The sequence below is a fragment of the Dendrobates tinctorius genome, unplaced genomic scaffold (assembly GCF_039654945.1).
Source record: "Dendrobates tinctorius isolate UK_male_01 unplaced genomic scaffold, ASM3965494v1 ptg000012l, whole genome shotgun sequence".
Lineage (NCBI taxonomy): Eukaryota > Metazoa > Chordata > Amphibia > Anura > Dendrobatidae > Dendrobates > Dendrobates tinctorius.
Window position 1 is genome coordinate 13,960,467 of NW_027361680.1, and position 21,604 is coordinate 13,982,070.

A 21,604-nucleotide genomic window follows, 5' to 3' on the forward strand; every position below is an offset into this window, starting at 1 on the left:
TCCTTTAGAGCCTGCTCTGGGGCAGTTAGTTTTCCTCTTTTCCTGCTTTAGGCTTTTGTAGCTCTCCGGTTGTGACGAGGCGTCTAGGACCATCGTAGGAACGCTCCACGACTGCTGCTAGTTGTGCGGTTAAGATCAGGGATCTGCAATCTGCATAGTTACCAACTTCTCTGGTTTTCTGAGACTTGGCTTGTTTTTTTTTTCCCTCCTCGGTGACCCATTCATAACAGTGCTGCCTCCATTCCGAGCCCCAACGTGTGCCCAAACAGTGGTTTACCCCCACATATGGGGTATCAGTGTACTCAGGAAAAATTGCACAAGAACTTTGGGGGTTAATTTCTCCAGTTACCCTTGGGAAAATTAAAAGTTGGGGGCTAAAAAAATAATTTGTGGAGAAAAAATTAATTTTTATTTTCACGGCTCTGCGTTATAAACTTCTGTGAAGCACTTGGGGCTTCAACGTGCTCACCACGCATCTAGATTAGTTCCTTGGGTGGTCTAATTTCCAAAATGGGGTCACTTGTGGGGGGTTTCCACTGTTTAGGTACATCAGGGGCTCTGCAAACGTAACATGACGCCCGCAGACCATTCCATCAAGTCGACATTTCAAAGCGTCACTACTTCCCTTCCGAGCCCCAATGTGTGCCCAAACAGTGGTCGCCCCCCCACATAAGGGGTACCAGCGTACTCAGGACAAACTGGACAACAACTTTTGGGGTCCAATTTATCTTATTACCATTGTGAAAATAAAAAATAGTGGGCTAAACATTTTTTGAGGGCAAAAAAAATATTTTTTATTTTCACGGTTCTGCGTCAAACTTGTTAAGCACTTGGGGATTCAGAGTGCTCACCACACATCTAGATAAGCTCCTTAGGGGGTCTAGTTTCCAAAATGGGGTCACTTGTGGGGGAGCTCCAATGTTTAGGCACACAGGGGCTCTACAAACACGACATGGTGTCCGCTAACGATTGGAGCTAATTTTCCATTCAAAAAGTCAAATGGCGCTCCTTCCCTTCCGGGATCTGCCGTGCGCCCAAACAGTGGTTTATGACCACATATGAGGTATCGATGTACTCAGGAGAAATTGACCAACAAGTTATAGGATCCATTTTATCCTGTTGCCCATGTGAAAATGAAAAAACTGAGGCTAAAAGAACATTTTTGTGAAAAAAAGTACTTTTTTTTTAACGGATCAATTTGTGAAGCACCTGGGGGTTCAAATTGCTCATTATGCATCTAGATAAGTTCCTTGGAGGTTCTAGTTTCCAAAATGGGGTCACTTGTGGGGGAGCTCCAATGTTTAGGCGCACAGGGGCTCTCCAAATGCGACATGGCAAACGCTAAATATTCCAGCATATTTTCCATTCAAAAAGTCAAATGGCGCTCCTTCCCTTCTGAGCCCTGCCGTGCGCCCAAACAGTGGTTTATGACCACATATGAGGTATCGATGTACTCAGGAGAAATTGCCCAACAAATCTTAGGATCCATTTTATCCTGTTGCCCATGTGAAAATGAAAAAATTGATGCTAAAAGAAAATTGTTGGAAAAATTAAAACTTCCATTTTGTCCTTCCACGTTGCTTTAGTTCCTATGAAGCACCTGAAGGGTTAATAATCTTCTTGAATGTAGTTTTGAGTAGCTTGAGGGGTGCAGTTTTTAGAATGTCGTCACTTTTGTGTATTTTCTGCCATATAGACCCTTCAAAGTGACTTCAAATGTGAGGTGGTCCCTAAAAAAATGGTTTTGTAAATTTTGTTTGTAAAAAATGAGAAATCGCTAGTCAACTTTTAACCCTTATAACTCCCTAACAAAAAAAAAATGTTGTTTCCAAAATTGTGCTGATGTAAAGTAGACATGTGGGAAATGTTATTTATTAACTATTTTGTGTCACATAACTCTCTGGTTTAACAGAATAAAAATTCAACATTTGAAATTTTCAAAATTTTCGCCAAATTTCCATTTTTTTCACAAATAAATGCAAAAATTATCGACCTAAATTTACCACTAACATGAAGCCCAATATGTCATGAAAAAAAAATCTCAGAATCGCTATGATCCGTTGAAGCGTTCCTGAATTATTACCTCATAAAGGGACACTGGTCAGAATTGCAAAAAATGGCCTGGTCATTAAGGTCAAAATAATGCAAAAACAAGAAAAAGGACCAAATAGAGAATGCACACCACCAATGAATATAATATAAGGTAAAACCTTTATTAACAACAATGTTGATTATTAACAACAATGTTGATTAAAAACATAAAAACAGAAGAAATGACGATCCCACTGTTAACCATTATCTATACAAAATTGAATTGAGTCTCATGCATATAACATGAGCATATATAGAGAAAAAAAAATAAATAAGGAGGGCATCCACAATAAGGTGTATCCGCATGAATATATGTAAAATTACACCATGGTTCACGATTGCAATCCATGATTGCAATCCATCCTACTACATCTACTTTTTATATGTTACCCAAAGTCCACAAGGACCTACACAAACCACCTGGTAGGCCCATTGTGTCTAGTATAGGCAGTCTGTGTGAAAAGGCATATTAAATATATATATATATATATATATAATATATATATATATATATATATATATATATATATATATATATATATATATATACACACACACACACACACACACACTTTTTTTGCAGCCCTTGGTATTTAAACTACCCTCCTATATTAGAGACTCCTCGCATTTTATTTCAACTTACCAGGATATTGTCCTATCGGCTAATGACATCATGGTCACATGTGATGTCGAATCATTGTATTCGAACATCAACCATGAGGACGGGATGCAGGCAGTCCTTTTCTTTTTGGATCAGCAACTAAATTCAGACAGGATGCATGATTCTTTCCTTCTGGATTTATTAAAAACTTTGTTTTGAAACATAACTATTTTCTATTTGATAGGACGTATTTCCTTCAAGTTTCCGGTGTGGCAATGGGGTCGCGGTGTGCCCCGGTGTTCGCTAATCTGTTTTTAGGATGGTGGGAGGCCACCATTGTATACACCTCCAGTTATTTTCAGGATAGGGTACGCCATTGGTCCAGGTTCATAGATGATGAGTACTTCATTTGGTCAGGCACTGCAGATGAATGTTTATCCTTTTTAAACACTTTGAACGTTAATTCGTTCAATATTCATTTGACTCATACTATATCATCTTTTACAGTGAATTTCTTAGATCTTAGTTTCACCTGTTGCGATGGTGCCTTGTCCACGTCTTTATCGTAAACCTACCGCTACCAACAGCCTACTTGAATATGGAAGTTTTCATCCTCTGCATACCAGGAATGGAGTCCCGATGGGGTAATTTTTGAGGGTTAGGAGAAACTGCACAAATGATCTGGACTTTTGGAGGGAAGCACGTGACCTTACAAAGAGGCTTAAAAGGAGGAAGTATCCTAAGAAGTCCATATCCCGGGCCTTTCTTTGCTTATACCAACCAAAAGAAGTACAGATAACCATGTCCGGTTTATTACTAGTTTCAACACGCACTGGGCACAGGTGAGACATATTTTACACAAACATTAGACTATTTTAACCACGGACCTACAGACTTCTCAGGTCGTGAGTCAACAACCTCTTATTACCACCAAGAGAGCACCCAATTTGAAGGGCATTCTCACTAATAGCCACTATAATAGACCTACTTTTAGACTAAATAGGGGGATTGTTCTTAGAGGTTCCTTTCCCTGTGGGGATTGCAATATTTGTCCCTTTATGAACTCTACTCGGAACATCTTTTGCAACCCTATTGATTAGGTGCGACAAAAGTTGAAATCGTACATCAATTGCAAAACGACCTACGTTGTTTATGCCATTATATGTCCTTGTCCACAGATTTGTGTGGGTCAGACCTCACAAGAACTACGTCGCAGAATACAAAGACATTTCTCTTCAATTAATGCTGCTTCGGTGGATGTCTGCAAAGGTAAGACTCTTACCTCGGTGGCTTCCCATTTTTTAAACAAACATGCGGGGAGCCATCGTAATAAGAGTGTCCTAGGGTTGGAACATGTAAGAACATCGGACAGGGGGGGTCCCCTGGAAAGGAAATTACTACAGGCTGAATCACAATGGATTTTTCTGTTGAACTCTATGGCACCTTCGGGTATTAATGAGGATCTTCTCTTTACAGGTTTCCTGGGATGATCTTAATGTTTCCTTCCACATTAAAACCTCCTTAATGCGCATCTATGGGTGGATTTCTTGGTTTCCTCTTCCCTCAATCATTTGCCCCATCTGTATACAACCGGATCAAGTTTTGCACTGTATGGACAATACCATGTTATACTCTCTGGGCCTCTTTTTGATATGCCTTGAAACTTGGTGGAGTTCATCTCTTATTTCGTCTATGGATTTGGATCAGCTTTTCAGCGCATTTATATTACTTTCTATTGTAATTAATAATGGACTATATGGAATATTTTTCCTATGGATATTCTTTTATTACACATGTTTTATGTCCTTTTGTCCATTGAAGTAGGTATTAGCAGCATTATTTCTTCAGAAATTTAAAGACAGTTGGTCTGTTGAGGTTATTCCAGGCTCTATTTATAGCTTTATCTGGAGGAATTTGCCAGTTTCGCATGGTCAGAGTGTTGTGCGATTTTATTTCTCATCCCATAGGCTTGCATTGGCGAGTCTCGAGTGACAATCGTGCATGCTGCGATTTTACACGCACGCTGAATACGCCCGCGAAAATGAACGGTGATGTGAGTTGGACCAGTGTTAATCTAGGGGACGAGTGCTATGCAATATTTTCTCACACAGCAGTCGTCCATATTCTAAAACAGAATCTAAGTAGAATGAGGTGTACTTTGGTTGGAATTCAATTGACACTGGAATGGAACGGCTGTCAGACATGTAGAGAAGCTGATTTTTATAAAACTGTCCAATGGTCTCTTAATTTTTGCCAGAGCTGTATATACACACAATCTGCTATTTCTTCAAGTGTTTTTGACTACACTGGGTATCAGAATGTTTTCCCAGTGGTATCTTGTGTACATTACAGTTATCTAGTGAGGGAAAACAAACCCGAGCTGATGGAAACCTTCCAGATCTTTCACAGATTTCTAAAGGAAAAAAAAAAAAAAAAAAAAAATCAGCAAGCCTAAACCTACTGATAGAAAATATTTCCTGACTTCCATCGAACATACTCATTCTATGGTTTCAGACATGGGACTCAAAACACTGTCTCTTTGTTACCAGTAATGGTATATATTTTACGCTTACGTTGTTACCTTCAGGAGTTGAATCTGCAATTTTGGTAAACCCTGGGGTAGTGCTTTTGAAAATCTTTACTCTTCCACCACCAACAACTGTCTCTGGTCCAAGTAAACACACCAAAGCTGCCAGGCCACGAAGGGTTACAGACACTAGTAAATCACTTGTGTCACGTAAACCCAGTAGAACCTAAAAGATGGAAAAATATACAATTGGTATCACTTTTCTATATTGGCTTTTTAAAAGAAATTAGAAGTGTAAGTTGTAATTCCAGCAGAAAAGGTCCATATTAGGAATTTCAGGTGTGATATTGGCCCACTAAAAAGGTGAAAGATGCAAGCACAGAAACCAGACGGCAAAAAATTCCCTAAAATCTACAGTTAAGCTATATTTTGTGCGTGTATGTCTAACTTTTTAATTATAAACACTAACAACTAGCACACTGTAAATTACAGATAACTTGAACAACCGGGGAGGAGATTTAAACCCTTCACTACCAAGGGTGGTTTGCACGTTAACTCCCGGGCCAATTTTTACAATTCTGACCACAACTCTGGAACGCTTCCATGGATCCCAGTGATTCTGACACGGTTTTCTCATGACATATTGTACTTCATGTTAGTGGTAAAATTTCATTCATATAACTTGCGTTAATTTGTGAAAAAAAATGGAAATTTGGTGAAAATTTCGCAATTTTCCACCTCTGAATTTTTATGCCCTTAAATCACAGAGATACAGCACACAAAAAACTTAAGTAACATTTCCCACATGTTTACTTTACATTAGCACAATTTTGGAACCAAAATTTTTTTTTGTTAGGAAGTTATAAGGGTTAAAATTTGACCAGCGATTTCTCATTTTTGCAACACCATTTTATTTTTACGGACCACATCACATTTGAAGCCACTTTGAGGGGTCTATATAATAGAAAATACCCAAAAGTGACTCCATTCTAAAAACTGCACCCCTTAAGGTGCTCAAAACCACATTCAAGGAGTTTATTAACCCTTCAAGTGCTTCACAGGAATTTTTTGAATATTTAAAAAAAAAAATGAACATTTAAATTTTTTTTCACAAAAAAAATACTTCAGGTTCAATTTTTTTTTATTTTAACAAGGGTAACAGGAGAAATTGGACTGCAAAAATTATTGTGCAATTTGGCCTGAGTACGCTGATACCTGATATGTGGGGGGGGAACCATTGTTTCGGCGCATGGCAGAGCTCAGAAGGGAAGAAGCACCGTTTGACTTTTACAATGCAAAATTGGCTGGAATTCAGATCGGACGCCATGTCACGTTTGGAGAGCCCCTGATGTACCTAAACAGTGGAAACTCCCCACAAGTTACCCCATTTTGGAAACTAGACCCCCCAAGGAACATATCTAGATATGTGGTGAGAACTTTGAACCCACAAGGGCTTCACAGAAGTTTATAACGTACAGCGGTACAATTAAAAAAATCATTTTTTCCACAAAATGATCTTTTCCCCCCCAATTTTTATTTTCCCAAGGGTAACAGGACCCTAAAAGTTATTGTGCAATTTGTCCTGAGTACGCTGATACCCCATATGTGGGGGTAGACCACTATTTGGGCGCATGGCAGAGCTCGGAAGGGAAGCAGCGCCATTTGACGATTTTGGCTGGAATTGAGATCGGACACCATGTCGTGTTTGGAAAGCCCCTGATATACCAAAACAGTGGAATCCCCCCAAAAATGACACCATTTTGGAAACTAGACCCCCCAAGGAACTTATCTAGATGTGTGGTGAGCACTTTGAACCCCCAAGGGCTTCACAGAAGTTTATAACGCCCAGGCGTGAAAAAATCATTTTTTTTCCCACAAAAATGATATTTTTGCCCCCAATTTTTTATTTTCCTAAGGGCAACAGGAGAAATTGGACCCCAAAGGTTGTTTTGCAAATTGTCCTGAGTAGGCTGATACCCCATATGAGGGGGTAAAACACTGTTTGGGTGCAAGGCAGAGCTTGGAAGGGAAGGAGCACCATTTGACTTTTTCAACGCAGAATTGGCTGGAGTTGAGATCAGACGCCATGTTGCGTTTGGAGAGCACCTGATGTGCGCAAATAGTGGAAACCCCCAATTCTAACTCCAACATACCCCTAACCCTAATGGGAAAATAGAAATAAATACATTTTTTTAATTTTATTATTTTTCCCTAACTAAGGGGGTGATAACGGGGGGTTTGATTTACTATTTATGGCGGTATTTATATTTGGCAGCTGTCACATGCTAAAAGACGCTTTTTATTGTAAACATAGTTTTTGCATCACCACATAATGAGAGCTATAATTTGTCCATATTTTGACCCACCGAGTCATGTGAGGTCTTATTTTTTGCGGGACGAGTTGACGTTTTTATTGGTACCATTTTCGGGCACGTGACATTTTTTGATCGCTTTTTATTTTGTTTTTTGGGACGCAGAATTTACAAAAACCAGCATTTCATGAATTTCTTTTGGGTGGTGCGTTTACGCCGTTCCGCGTGCGATAAAATTGATAAAGCGGTTTTCTTCTTTGGGTCAGTACGGTTACAGCGATACCATATTTAGGTTTTTTTTATGTTTTGTCGGTTTTATGCAATGAAAACAATTTTATATAAAAAATTTTTGCATCGCTTTATTCTGCGAGCTATAACTTTATTTTTTTGCTGATGGTGCTGTGTGGCGGCTCGTTTTTTGCAGGACAAGATGACGTTTTCAGCGGTACCATGGATATTTATATGCGTCTTTTTGATCGCGCGTTATTGCACTTTTTGTTCGGCGGTATGATAAATCATTTTTTGCTTCGTTTTTTATTTTTATTTTTTAAGGGGTACGCTTAAGGGGTTAACTAATGGGACAGTTTTATAGGGCGGGTCGTTACGGACGCGGCGATACCAAATGTGTACTTTTATTGTTTTTTTTTTTTTATTTCCAAGAAATGAATTTATTGGGGAATATTTTTTTTTTTCCTTGAATTTATTTAGCGATTTTTTAAAAATTATTTTTACACTTTATTACAATGTCCCAGAGGGGACATAACTGTCCTGTGACAGATCGCTGATCTGTCACATCACAGATCGCTGTGACAGATCAGCAATGAGTCACAGGCAGTGTGCAGGTTTCCTCCTTGCCTGCGCTTTGCAGGCACTGAGGAAGCCAGCTTCCTGCAGGCCCCCGGAGGTCCCCGCCGCCATATTGGATCCGGGGACCTGCAGGAAAGGAGACCCCCGCAGCAGCGCTGCACATTGCGCTGCTGTGGGGGGCTCAGGGAAGCACGGAGGGAACCCCCTCCCTGCCGATGCTTCCCTTTAACCCCCGGTACACCGCGATCGTGTTTGATCGCGGTGTACAAGGGGTTAACGTGTCGGGGGCGGTCCGTGACCGCCCCTGACACATTATGCCGGGTGTCAGCTATGATAATTAGCTGACACCCGGCCGCGATAAGCGGCGCTCACCACGTGGGCGCCGCTTATCGCTATGACGTAATATTCCGTCCATGGTAATTAGGGCCCAGGGCACATGGACGGAATATTACGTCCAATGAAGGAAAGGGGTTAAAGAAGAGATTGGCTCAACTTGAGTCATGCTGGATTTGGCAGGTAGATCCTCTGCGCCCAAAAGATTTAAATTAAGTTTTGAGCTTTGCACCACTTTGGTGACTTGTTTATTGGTTTTACATGTCATTTGTGTTTAATTTTCATTTTAACATTTTTACGTCCGTTGATCCCCTTTGTCTGCTTTCATCCTCCATCTGTTGTCCTGGTACTCGTTTGAAGAATGTGACCCTATATATTTTTGATAAATTCATTAGTAAGATTTGCATAAAAAAAAAAATTCATCTTTCCTGTGTTTGTGCCTCAGGGTTCCATTGCTTGGGATTCCTTGGTCGCAGAACTTGGGTATGTAATCATGTCTAGTGGGTTTGTGTTTTAATAACTCATGGATGTGGGTTATAATTTAGTTTCTAGGGTTCGCTCGTATGCGCATACCACACCACCTGGGGTTCTTTGTGTGGTGGGGTCGGCACATATGACTGAGGGTTTTTTTAGGTATACATTGGGCATTCACATATTTTTAGTGACAAATAATATTGTTTTGGGTATTTATTTTTATGCTTGGCTTCTGCCACTTTTGTTTTTTTTAGAAGGTAGGATTTATAGATCCGGTCATACACAAATGTATTTTATATGTTTGGAAGTTTGATATCCGTCACTTTGATGGCGGGAATTATCTATCGGATTAGACACAAATATATATCATATGTTTGGAAGCTTGGTTTCCGCTACTTTGGTTTTTTCAGTTGGCAGGATTTATATATTTGATCATATACAAATGTATAAATATTCACAAATTATTCTTGGACTGATAATTGAAAAAGAAAAAAATCTTCCCTTATGTGTATTTTTTAATTTTTTTGGAAAGTAGTAATTACGGGTATTTGGACACTTCAAATATTGTCACATTTTTTGATATAATTGTTTGGAGCATCACAAGAGTTTATTCACATTTGTTATTAAAATATTTAGGCTATGTGCCCACGTGGCGTTTTAAAACGCACAATGAAAACCGGACTCCTTCCCAGAAATCGCGTGTTTTTTCCGCGATTCTGTTCGCGATTTTGCCGCAATTTTCTCAAGCACTTTCCAAGCGATTTGAAGCATCGCTTGGAAAGTGATTGACAGGTTGGTCACACTCTTCAAACATAGTGTTTGACAAGTGTAATCAGCTTTTTACTATTGAGGCCGCCTATGCGGCCTCAATTGTAAAAGATAAAATGTTAAAAATGATTAAAAAATTTGAAAAAAAAAAAAAAAAATCGGGGTATATTTACCTTCCGACGTCCCGCACTGCCATCCCGGGCCTCAGCGTTGGTCTAGCGTTACTATAGCGATCTCGCAAGACCGCTAGAGTCACGCGAGACTACGTCATCACAGGACCTTGCCGCAAGGCATTACTGGGAACGCTGAGGCCCGGGAATGCAGCGCGGGACGTCGGAAGGTAAATATACCCTGATTTTTTATTCTTTTTTTACAGGGGTATGGTACCCAGGGCCTGGAGGACAGTCTCCTCTCCTCCACACTGTGGGTACCAACCGCACGAGACGCTTATCTTCCCGCATGGTGGGCATAGCCACATACGGGAAGTAAGCGATTCTCATGCATTCCTATGGGCGCGGAATCGCGGCAATTCTTTGCGATTCCGCACAAAAGAATGATCATGCTGCGATTTTTTCCGCGATGCGATTCCGCCGCGGAAAAAAGCGCAGCATTAGCACAGCATGTGCGGAGTGCCATAGGAATGCATGGGGGGCGTCATGTACAAGATTTTTAAACGTTTTCGCGCCAAAAACGCTTAAAAATCGCATCGTGGGCACACAGCCTTAAGGGCATTTTTAAATCAATTAAAAAAACGTTTTTTTTCACATATAGTTCATATTAACACCTTGACACTCATACACCTATATGGTATATCACGGCTTATAACTCACACACTGTGTTCAAAATTATTATGCAAAAAAAATATTTCCTCATATTTTCTCTAAATTACCTATATGAATTGCAGTCATTGTTATTTTCCAGTCATCTAATATTCTAGTATAATTGCAATGTTTTTGAACAAACTGCCTATGAAAACAGTATATTTTTAAAAATAAGAAACACTCAAAATGCATGTTCCAAATTATTATGCACAGCAGAGTTTTCAACCTTTTTATTTTTATTTGAACAAAAAAATGGTCAATTGTGAAATTATAAGCATTATCAGCTTATTACAAAATGAAATCAAACAGTTTTCAAGTCAAAACTTTATTCTAGGTGATGTTACATTTGCACATAGGACCCCTTGTTCGAAAGAAGCTTCTGAACTCTCTCATCCATTGAATTTGTCAGTTTTTGGATGGTTTGTGCTTCAATTGTTTTGCATGTGGACAGAATACCCTCCCAGAGCTGTTGCTTAGATGTGAACTGCCTCCCGCCATCATAGACACTCCTTTTGATGATGCTCCAGAGGTCCTCAATGGGGTTGAGGTTAGGGGAAGATGGTGGCCACACCATAAGTTTGTCCTCTTTTATGCCCATAGCAGCCAGAGATGCAGATGTGTTATTTGCAGCATGAGACGGTGCATTATCATGCATGAAAATGATCTTGCTGCGGAAAGCACGGTTCTTCCTCTTGAACCATGGCAGGAAGTGCTGTTTTAGAAACTCCACATAGATTATGGAGTTCATCTTTACCCCTTCAGGGATCCTAAAGGGGCTGACAATCTCTCTCTCCATGATTCCAGCCCAAAACATTACTCCACCTCCTCCTTGTTGGCGCCTTAGCCGTGTTTTCATAGGCTGTCCATCAACCAGCCATCCTCCACTCCATCCGGACCATCGAGCGTTGCACGGCACTCATCGGTGAACAAAACAGTTTGGAAGTCAGTCTTCATGTATCGTTTGGCCCACTGGAGCCGTTTCTGCTTGTGTGCAGTGGATAGAGGTGGTCCACAGGATGGCTTACGCACAGCTGCAAACCTCTGAAGGACCCTGCATCTTGATGTTCGGGGGACGCTGGAGGCACCAGCAGCTTCAAAAACTTGTCTGCTGCTATGACAAGGCATTTTTGCAGCTGATCTTTTAACCTGACGCAATTGCCTGTTGGAAAGAGTCCTCAATTTTTCCTTATCAACACGCACACGTGTGTGCTGGGAATCGGCTTCATACTTCTTGATTGAGCGATGATCACGATGAAGTGTCTTGGCAATGTTGATTGTAGTCATGCCTTGACCTAAATACTTCACAATTTGTTGCTTCTCAGCAGCCGACACATCCTTTTTCTTTCCCATTTTGGCAAAAAATGTAGGCTGCTTAATAATGTGGAACAGCCTTCTTAAGTAGTCTTGCCTTTATTTGGACACACCTGCCAAACTAATTTGCACAGGTATCTGCAATTGCTTTCAGTGATATAAAGAGCCCTGACACACATCACCATCAATGAGTTTAAATGACAAACAAAAAAATTCTAACCTTATCACTCCTAAACTCTTTTTGCATAATAATTTGGAACACAGTTTATATTTGTATTTTTCAGCACTTCACATGATTTTTCTTTCAGAAAAAAATAGGAGAAATAATTTATGCATATCTATTTATATATTTATACTATGCAAAATCAGATTGCATACCAATTTCTTACATGATTATGCCATCTTTTATATTTTTTTCAATACTTTTTGATAAAAGAAGATGATATATTTTTTAAAAATTTAAGACTTATTATGCCCTTGTTTTATTTGTTTAACTGTGTTCATAACTGTTCTTCTATAGAACTGTGGGGTTACAGATAAACATGATGGAGGATGCATTGTGTAAATCGACCACTAGGGTGCGATATAGAGCACTTCCCTGCATGTGTCGGTGTCTCCTTTATTTCAACAACATGTCACCATGACAATGTTGCCTCGCCCCCTGATCTGACGCGTCACCATGACAATGCAGCCTCGTTGTCCGGCTATCCGTGTCTCCTGCCATCCTACTCCAGTCCTGCCATCCTACTCCAGTCCTGCCTCCTGTGTTCCTGTTTCGTCATGCTCCAGTCCTGCCGTCCTAATCCAGTCCTGCCTCTGGTGTTCCTGTTCCATTCTGCTCCAGTCCTGCCGTCCTACTCCAGTCCTGCCTCCGGTGTTCCTGTTCCGTCCTACTCCAGTCCTGCCGTCCTACTCCAGTCCTGCCGTCCTACTCCAGTCCTGCCGTCCTACTCCAGTCCTGCCGTCCTACTCCAGTCCTGCCTCCGGTGTCCCATCCTGCTCCAGTCCTTCCATCCTCCTCTAATCCGGTCTCCCGTGTTCCTGCTCCAACCATCCCTCTACATTCGAGTATGTCTTACTCCATCCCTGTCTCGTGTTCCAGCTCTGTCCTGTCATCTACTCTTCAGTCTACAGTCTCATCCTACTCCAGTCTCCTGTGTTCCAGCTCTGTTCAGTCATCTACACTTCAGTCACATAGTCCTACTCCAGTCCATCCTGAGCCGCCCCTCTCTGTACCGGCTACTCGAACCCCTGAGCCTGCTCCTAACGGTCCCTGTATAGGGGTCAGTTCCACCTGGCAGCTCGCCCGGGGCCCCTCGGTGCCACAGACCAGAGGTTCCACTCCTGGAGATTCCGGCTCTAGACCAGCCTCGCTAACGCACACTAGATGGCAGTAAATAAAAAACACCAAGGTTACTTACCGGTAGCCATTTTTTCCGGAGCCCATGACGGCACTCATGAGAGAGAGGATCCGCCCAGTCAGGACATGAACCCTACTGAAGATAAAAGGACGGTACCTCTCCCTCGCTTCAGTTGGTTTACAGAGCACGAGAGGCCCCCCGGGTTAGTACACATGGTAAAACTATCACCACATTATATTTAACAAAAAAAGCACCCTATAGTGCTCACCAAAGGAGTGATAAGAGGGGAATATACAGGTGCCGTCATGGGCTCCGGAAAAAACGGCTACCGGTAAGTAACCTTGGTGTTTTTCCATCGCCCATGACTGCACACGAGACTTTTGTAGAATAAGACACCTTAGGGAGAGAGCACCGCTTGTAGCACCCTTCTACCAAAGGTTAGGTCAGTAGAGGAAGATAGATCAAGTCGGTAGTGCTTAAAAAAGGTCGAAGGTGAGGACCAAGTAGCGGCACTACAAATCTGCTCAATCGATACCTCAGCCTTCTCTGCCCAGGAGGTAGCCACGGCTCTGGTGGAGTGAGCCTTGATGCCTTCTGGAACCGGAGCGGCACTTGCAGAGTAGGATAACAACGGCCTCCCTGATCCATCTGGCAATGGTACTTTTAGCTACTCTGTACCCTTTTCTACTACCCTGAAAAGCTACAAACAGGGACTGATCTTTCCTCCACTGACTAGTTATTGACATATATTGTAATATGGCCCTCCTTACATCCAATGTATGGAACTTTTGCTTCCCAGGGTTTCTAGGATTATTACCGAATGATGGCAAGGAGATCTCCTGAGTCCTATAAAACTTTTGGATCACCTTGGGGAGGTAGGTCGGGTCTGGTCTTAGAACCACTCGGTCATCCAAAACCTGCGTATATGGAGGGCATATAGATAGAGCTTGTAGGTCACTCACTCTACAGGCCGATGTTAAGGCTACCAGTAATACAGTTTTAAGTGTGAGTACTTTTGGTGATAGCTCTTGTAATGGTTCAAAGGAATCTTTGGTTAAAGCCACCAAGACTAGATTCAGATCCCAGGGTGGTATCTTTGGGATAATGACCGGCCTCGACCTACTACAGGACTTTATGAATTAGGACACCCACCTATTGGATGCTACGTTGCAGTTATATAGGGCCCCCAGAGCTGAGACTTGGACTTTGAGGGTGTTAGTGGCTAACCCGAGTTGCATCCCCGACTGTAGGAATTCTAGGATAGGTCCCACTAGAGCTACATCCCCTAAAGGTTCCCCCAGGAAGTCTAGGAACTATTTCAACGTTCTACCATAGATTTGGGATGTTATAGGTTTCCAACTCTTCAACAGGGTGGAGATTAACCCTGGTGAGAATCCCTGTCGACTCGGTAGCGCCCTCTCAAATTCCAGGCTGCCAGATGGAAGCCCTTCACCTGAGAGTGGACCACTGGTCCCTGGGAAAGCAGGTCTGGAACCTCCGGTAAGATCCATGGATCTGTCACTGACATGAGTCTCAGAAGGGAGAACCAAGGCCTCCTCGGCCAAAACGGAGCTTTAAGAATTATTCTCGCTCGATCCTCCCTGATTTTCCGGACTACTACGGGGATCATTGTTATCGGGGGGGAACGCGTAGGCAAGGGAGAACTTCCAGGGTATTTGTAGGGCATCTACTGCAAAGGGATTTTCTTTCGGATTCACTGAGCAGAACTTCCTGACCCTCCTGTTGCTTGAGGAGGCGAACAGGTCTATTTCCGGTTTGCCCCAAGCTTGAACTATTTGTTGGAAAACTTGGGGGTTTAGGGACCATTCCCCCTGTCTTAGGTGCCTGCGACTCAGGAAGTCTGCTTGTGTATTTTCGACACCCCTTATATGCAGTGCCGTGATGGATAACAGATGTTGTTCTGCTAAATGGAAAAGTAGATTTAATATTTCCATGAGGCCCCGAGATCTCGTTCCCCCCTGGTGGTTGATGTAGGCTACAACTGCACGATTGTCCGTCATGACTCGAGTGTGGTGGCCCCGAAGCAAGGGGAGAAAATGTTTCACGGCTTTTTATACTGCCCATAGTTCTTTTACATTTGAACCGTGATCCTTTTCTAGCGAGGACCAGGTTCTCTGTATTGAGTGGGATCTCAGGTGTGCTCTCCACCCTGTGGAACTCGCATCGGTTTTAATGATGTCCTCGACTGGTTTCTGCCACGGGACACCGGCTGTTAGATGCCCTTCTACAGTCCACCAGAGTATTGAATCTCTTACAGCCATGGAGAGACATAGATCGCCCTCTAATTGCCCTTTCAATTGTTTCTGTGCTGACAGAACTTCCCACTGTATTTGTCTTAAGTGGTACTGTGCCCACGCTACCGCGGGTATGCATGATGTCAACGAGCCTAAAAGGGACATTGCGTTCCTCAGTGTCATAGCCGGCCTTTGTATTGCTGTGCGAGCTAGGCCCCTTATCTTGGTCACTTTGTTTTCTAGTAGGAGGCAGCGCTGTCCCTCAGAGTCCTGTATTAACCCTAGGAAGGATTGTACTTTTACTGGTGTTAATCTCGACTTGGGGATGTTTACTATCCATCCTAGCCCTATTAAAGTTGATATCACTTCCTTCACTTGGTGTGTGCAATGGGTCTCTGACCTCCCTACGACAAGAAAGTCGTCCAGGTATGGGACAATCACTATGTCCTGGGAACGGAGAAATGACATTACTTCGGCCATCACTTTGGTGAAAACTCTGGGGGATGTAGACAGGCCGAGCGGAAGGGCTGCATATTGGTAGTGTTTGACCTGACCTTGGACGTAGAGCACTACTCTCAAGTACTTTTGATATTCCCGATGGATTGGGATATGATAGTAGGCATCTTTTAAGTCTATCACTGCCATGAGGCAGTGCTGGAACAGAAATTTTGTGGCTCTATTGATTGAGTCTCCTCAGGTTGACTATGGTCCTCCAAGAGCCATCTGGCTTTTGTATTAAAAAGAGGGGGGATTTAAACCCCCTTCCTTCTTCTTGAACTGGGACTTCCTGTAGGACTTGCTTTTGCACTAGTCCCAAGAGTTCCGTCTCCAGGGCCAGTTGTTGCTCTTGGGCTTTCCTTCGGGGTGTCATTATAAAGGTTTGCCTGGGCGGACGGGTGAATTTTATTTTTAAACCGTCCTTGATTATGCTTAGGACCCATGTACTGGGGGAGATATTTGCCCAGGCGGAAAGGAAGAGAGAAAGCCTTCTCCCTACCTCCGACCTGATGTCATTGGGGAGATTTTTTGGAGGATGCAGAGGGCCCTTTAAACATATAGCCCGATCCTCTCCTTTCTTTAAAGTCCCAGTTTTTCCTATCTCTCGGGGGGACGACCCCTGTTAATTCTTCTCCGAAAGAGATGCTTTTTGGGTTCTCCCGGAAATCGGGGAAAGCCTTTCTTCCTATCCCCCCATGCTCCAAAATTTGCTCTAGTTTTTTCCCGAAGAGGAATTGGCTGTCACATGGAACACAGTCTATGTTTCGATGGCAAATCCCACGGACACCCTTTAAGCCATAGGGCTCGTCTTGCCGCATTTGACAAGCTTGCTGCTCTAGCTGTTAATCTCGCGGAATCTGCTGAGGTATCCGCTAGGAAAGCCGCTGCTCCATGTACCAGTGTCAGTTTAGACAGTATTTCGTCCCTAGGAACTTTATCCCTGATCTGGTCCTCTATTTGTTGTAGCCAGACCATGAGGGCACGAGCGGTACAAGTATCATCTATTGATGGTTTTAATCCACCTGCCGATGCTTCCCAGATATGTTTCAGGAAACCATCTGCTCTTTTATCAAGCGGGTCTTTCAGCACACCAGAGTCCTCTAATGATAGCGATACCTTTTTTGAGGATTTAGCTACAGCACCATCAATTTTTGGGACTTTTTACCAGGTTTCTGAGTCTTTTTGTTCAAATGGGTACCTCCTTTTCGATGTAGAAGGTAAGGCACCCAACCTCTCAGGTTTTTTCCATTCCCTGTCAATTAAGGCCTTTATCTTATTTACAGGGAAGGTGCGTTTTTTCCTTTCCTCCAGTCCTCCAAACATAACATCCTCCAATGATTTAGTAGTCTTTTCCTCCTTAAGGCCCATTGTAGACCTGACAGCTTTGACAAGCTTTTCCACATTCCACTGTTGGGAAACACGGACGGCCCCCTATATCGCTGTCCGAGGACGATTCTGAGGACCGAGTAGAGGAAGAGGAGGTGGAGGTGGACAGGGATTTTTCAAGACCTTTCGGCACTAGCGAGGCCTCTGAATCAAAATCCCTTTTGCGGCTTCTTTTATCTGTCTTTTTAAGGGCTGCCTTTAGGGAGCCTTTCACCTCTTCTATTACAGCCCTAAGGCTAGTCACCAATCAGGGGTTTCATCCCGTATGGTTTTGTTTATACAGTCAGCACAGAGATCTTTCTGCCACTGACCTGCTAGCGGGTCTCTGCATAGGGCGCATTCTCTATTCTTTGTTTTGCCGCTAGACTTCCTCGACCCCTAGTGACCAAACAGAAAAATGGAACCCCGTTACCATAAGGGTGACAGTCATGTAGATCACTCACCACCGCTGTCAATCAAGGGTACCGATCTCGGAGGCTCCTCAGATGCACTCGTGACGTTTTTTCTGGATGTCTCAGAGTCATCCCTGTCGTGTTTACGACTGCCGCTCCCACCACTCGAGCGGCTACTCCTGGTATGCTGGCGGCTCGGCAAGGCATCTGGCGAGAGTTCCTGCTGCTGCTGTCGCTGCTGCTCTTCTTGCCCCACTTCCATTGTGAAGTTTTGGCATGAGTGCGTCTTCTGTGGTCATCCCTCTTTTTAAGAGGGATCCACTGCACTCTCCGCCTCCTCCGGTGCCCATTGACAGTCCCTCCCCCCCCCCCCGCGCTGGGATGATTATTTGCCGGCCGGCGTTTTTGCATGGGCGCCGCCATCTTGGATCCGGCGCCGCCCCCGATGTCACGCCCATTTCCAGCGTGCCTTGCGCGTGACGCCAGAGGAGCGCGACCCGGAAGCGGCCGCCTCCTGGCGCTCCGACACCGGCAGAGGGGGGCCGGCAGAGTCTCTGGACCCAGGGCCGTGCTGCACCTACGCCCGCTCGGACGCTGAGCCCCCGGGGGACCCGCGGACGGAGCTTCCCCCTCCCGACACACAGCGCCCGCCTGATCTTCCACACCGGCATGGGATAGGAGCAGGTACGTGTGATCGCCGTCTTCCGCACACGGATCCCTATCTGGACAGGAAACCCAACTGAAGCGAGGGAGAAGTACCGCCCTTTTATCTTCAGTAAGGTTCCTGTCCTGACTGGGCGGATCCCCTCTCTCATGTGTGCCGTCATGGGAGACGGGAAAAAATATATATGATCATCCTAGGCACTTTTTCCTTGATTTTATATAAATACAATGAGGAGATTTATGACTGCACTTTTTTCTTCCTTGTCTATAAGAACAATATGACAGATAAATCCATGTGGGTAAACATTATTATATATATATATATATATATATATATATATATATATATATATATATATATATATATATCCATAATCCATATCTCTATATAATGAGGAAGGCTTTTTTTTTTAGAACAATCATGTATTTAAAAAAAAATTCTACACGACTTCTTACTTGAATGTACCATGTATTATCTAATCCTGCACTCCCTCATAATTTATGTTTTATTAATTATATTGTGTTTAATATAGATTTGCTTATTTTTAATAAGTTCTCCAGCTTTTTTCGATAGGATGATTTAGTACACTGTAAAGAAATATTTAATAGCAGAATGTTGTGTCTGTGCCAATATCCACATCGGATCCTTCAGTAAATCCTTGGGAAATTAACTCTTGAAAAAGTAATGATTGACAATGGGCCTTATACACAGATTTAGGACAAAGGTCTTCACAAAAGGGGATTTCTGATTTGGGTAATATTTGGCTACAACATTAGTAATGCTCCTCTCAAAGAGGATTCCCTGTATAAATTAGTATAGGACAGCACCATAATATGCATGTAATGTAGAGAGTCATAGCACAATAGCATAATTATGTTATTTATTTTATTACGAGATATTATATTTTCAAAATGCTTGCAGAGCTGTCTGGGACTAGAACAAAATTAGTGAAAGCTGCAAAATGTAAGCACAAAGTTTAATGAACTGGGTCCTTTTTGCCTTGGATGCTGATCCAGTTGGGTCAGTGCATGAGAAGAAAGTCATGTACACTCACTCCCACTCAAAACAAATGCATAACAGAGTCAGTTTTGCCCAGTGTGGTTGTTAAACACTTCCCACTCATGACGTACTATTATGTCATGGAGCGGGGGCATGTGCCAGCTGTTTTATAAAGCAGAGATCATTGCTAGCTCCGATTGCTGCAGTTTGGCCACTTAAATGTCGCTGTCCATCTCAAACAGCTGAATATACATGGCACGATCCCAGTGGAAGACCCAATGGGATGCTCATCACTTTTCCTACTGCTCTGCAGTTCAGACTTAGGCTAGGTTCACATTGCGTTAGAGCATCCGTTTAATGGATCCGTTAAACGGATGCGCCAACGCTGATGTCATTTTTTTACATCTTTAGTGACCTAGCGCTAACGGTATGCGTTAACGCTAGGTAGCCCTCAGGTACCATGTATTACCTAGCGTTAGCCCATACAGTTCTATGCACAGCGAACGGGTCACGGGTTACTGCCAACGCACCCAAAAACGCTGCAAGCAGCGTTCGAGGGTGCGTCATGAATTAACGCATACTTGCTAATGCATGCCGATTTTGACATGCGTTAGGATGCGTTAGTATCATTGCGGGCAATGGCGGCGTTAGCTGATCCGTTAAATAGCGTTAGTGCCGCTATGTAACGGATCCGTCAGCGCATTGCCCCCTAACGCAATGTGAGCACAGCCTTAGGGTGCAATAATATGCCACTGTAGTTAGAGGCCTGCAAAAGCCCTTTCCTAATGGTCCTGTGAAGCCCAGCCACCGTTCAGGTTTCATAGACCATGATGTTTGTTTATTTATTTTTAAATACCAGAATATTAAAACACTAAAAAAAAATACACCCAACAATGAAATTGCAATACCAAGAAAGATAACTTGTTGAATTCTGAAAATCATAACAGACATGGCTGCTATCAATTAAGTTATTAATGGTTGTTTGAGGAATGGAATGTTCTGCCGCACTAAATGCACTTGGGCAAATCATCAAAATCCACTGCTGGCATCTCTTTCCAATTGCTGACCAATTATATTCCAAATGAGCTCAATGCGAGACAACTCCGGAGATGCTGCAGATCATGGTAGCATGTTTAAGCCATGCAGGATGCTCACAGTAGAGCCAGCAACATGCATCCTGGAGATGATGTGCTAAAAAACAGCTCCATAGACACTTTGGAGAAATGACCATACCACTGGTTCCACAACTAAATCAATGTAACACAGAGAAGTTAGTGTACCTGGAACATAGACTATAGGGTCCGGCTGCTTTATATTATTCCACCTCACACCAAAATCCGGGGAGAAAGACCGATGTAATCATCCCTTGTGAAGGCCTCTTCATGGCGTAGCATACATAGTCTTATATGACTCGAAGAAAGGCACGTAGTGATCCATTCTGTATTGCAACTGATGTTAGACGAGGCATGCCAAGCCTAAAGGCATTGTCATGGTTAATGTCCTGTTCTCACAGGGTTAACTTTTGCCGGCCTCTCTTTGGATATGGGAGGGGTATTTATACTCACTCCAAACTAGCATTCTCTGTCAGTTATACTGCTGTGCTGGTGTGTCTGACCCCTGGTGTGCGTGTACTCTGCGTTGTTTGTTTGCTTCCCGTGTATGACCCAGCTTGTTCCTTCACTCTGTACTCCGTCTCTCGCTTTGGTACCACTGTCTTTTCTGGTTCTGACCTCCTGGCTTGACTATCGTTACTTCGTGACAGTTTACCCCTATTGTACCGTCTAATGCCCGTTCTGGTTTTCTGATCTATTGCTACGTCCTGACTATCCATTCTGTCTAATGCTTTGGTACTGTATTGCTATCTCGTGCTTGGACCTCGGCTTGATCTGGTTTCTGTCTGCCTATGCCCCTTGGTAACATTGTCCTGTAGTTACCATTCTAGGAGTTTCCCTGCAGCTCCTAGCTCTGTGGAGCTTAGGCCACGCCCCCAGCAGTCACGTGCTT

The 21,604-nt window shown here is 43.1% G+C and overlaps 1 protein-coding gene across 3 annotated transcripts in view; it reads right to left on the reverse strand.

Annotated features, from left to right (window-relative positions):
- SCYL3 (SCY1 like pseudokinase 3) overlaps positions 1-21,604 on the reverse strand; it is a 268,034-nt gene that overhangs the window by 189,111 nt on the left and 57,319 nt on the right. For all 3 annotated transcript variants that reach the window (XM_073558008.1, XM_073558007.1, XM_073558006.1), the window contains exon 9: positions 5,274-5,445. In XM_073558008.1, coding sequence (XP_073414109.1) covers positions 5,274-5,445 — 172 coding nt within the window. The remainder of the gene's footprint in view (positions 1-5,273; positions 5,446-21,604) is intronic.